Below are 1,279 nucleotides of genomic sequence, written 5' to 3' on the forward strand. Positions count from 1 at the left end.
ATGCTGTTTCGTATATATATAAAGTATTGTATTATTAGCCTTACTCTGTATTCCCAGCGGCCTGTGTTTTCTCCTTTGTCTCTGCCGTCTATGATGGTGTAGAGAGCACTGACGCTGCTGAAGTAGCTCTCAACGAATACAGAACAAAAAGGAGGCAGCGGCGGCAGCAGCTGCTGCAGCTGCATGCATGCAACAGCCTCAACAGAAAGAGCATCGAAATACACCCCGTCCTGCATCCCCGAAGAAAAGAAAGCGATCGTCCCGGAAACAAAACTCTCGTCAAGAGCTCTGAAAAAAAAAAATAATAAAAAAAAAAATAAAAAAAAGATAGTTGGGGCTTGCGTGGGGTGTATAGGCAGCTTTCAGGTGTATCGGCAGCTCTCAGCTGGATATATTTTTTCAGTTTTCAGGTGTATACGCAATGTTTAGATGCATGTATAGTATTCAGGTGTATGCAGAGTACAGAGAGGATTATGTTTTGTGTTGAGGTGTATATACAACATATATTGGGGTGTATGCATAGCCAGTTATTCTGTTTTGTTTGTGTGTGTGTTTATCTCTGTTTGTTTGTGTATATTCTATCATTCTAAGTGTACATGCATTCTATAAATATTATTTATTTATTTATTTATTTATTTATTTATTTATTTATTTATTTATTTATTTAATATATTACAGCCGAGAGCTGCTGCTGTGTACTTGTTCTTACGTGAGCACCTCCGCCTCAGTTTCATTCTCTTCTCCCACACAAATTTTTATGCGGCCGCCAGCTGCCTCTATCCTGACGCGGTGCCACTCGCCCTGCACGTAGCCGCCGTCTCTTCTCTCGGCGATGGTTGTCTCTTCTCCTCTATCCAGACGCAGCAGCTTCTTGCTGCCGCTCTTCTGCTGCAGCAGCAGCAGATAGCCGCTGCTGCTGTCCTTCATTCGAAAGCCAATACCCACGCTCCCGCTACCCATCGCCTGAAACACACACAACACACATCGTACCTTTCTCCTCTTCACGTGCATGCGTGCATGCATGCATGCATACATGCATGCATGCATGCATGTGTGTGTGTGTGTGTGTGTGCATGCATATATACAGGGCAGAATTCGGTGCATGCATGTATGCATGGATGTATGCAGAAGGAATGAAATTTGTACTACAGACATACACGCATGCATACATGCATGCATGCATGCATGCATGCATGCATGGATGCATGCATGTATACAGTGTGTATTGCGTGTGTTATTCTTACGAGGAACTGAACAGTAAGCACGAAGTCATAGAAGC

General features: G+C 43.4%; 1 protein-coding gene across 1 annotated transcript in view; it reads right to left on the reverse strand.

The window, feature by feature from the left end:
- Window positions 1–960, reverse strand: part of EMH_0091250 (LCCL domain-containing protein, related) — a gene marked incomplete at both ends in the record, with an annotated part of 1,954 nt that extends 994 nt beyond the window's left edge. The window contains 2 exons of the mRNA XM_013501692.1: window positions 45–288; window positions 710–960. Coding sequence (XP_013357146.1) covers window positions 45–288; window positions 710–960 — 495 coding nt within the window. The remainder of the gene's footprint in view (window positions 1–44; window positions 289–709) is intronic.
- Between the last annotated feature and the right edge of the window lie 319 nt (window positions 961–1,279).

The sequence above is a fragment of the Eimeria mitis genome, genomic scaffold (genome assembly GCF_000499745.2).
Source record: "Eimeria mitis Houghton genomic scaffold, Emh_scaff7370, whole genome shotgun sequence".
NCBI lineage: Eukaryota > Apicomplexa > Conoidasida > Eucoccidiorida > Eimeriidae > Eimeria > Eimeria mitis.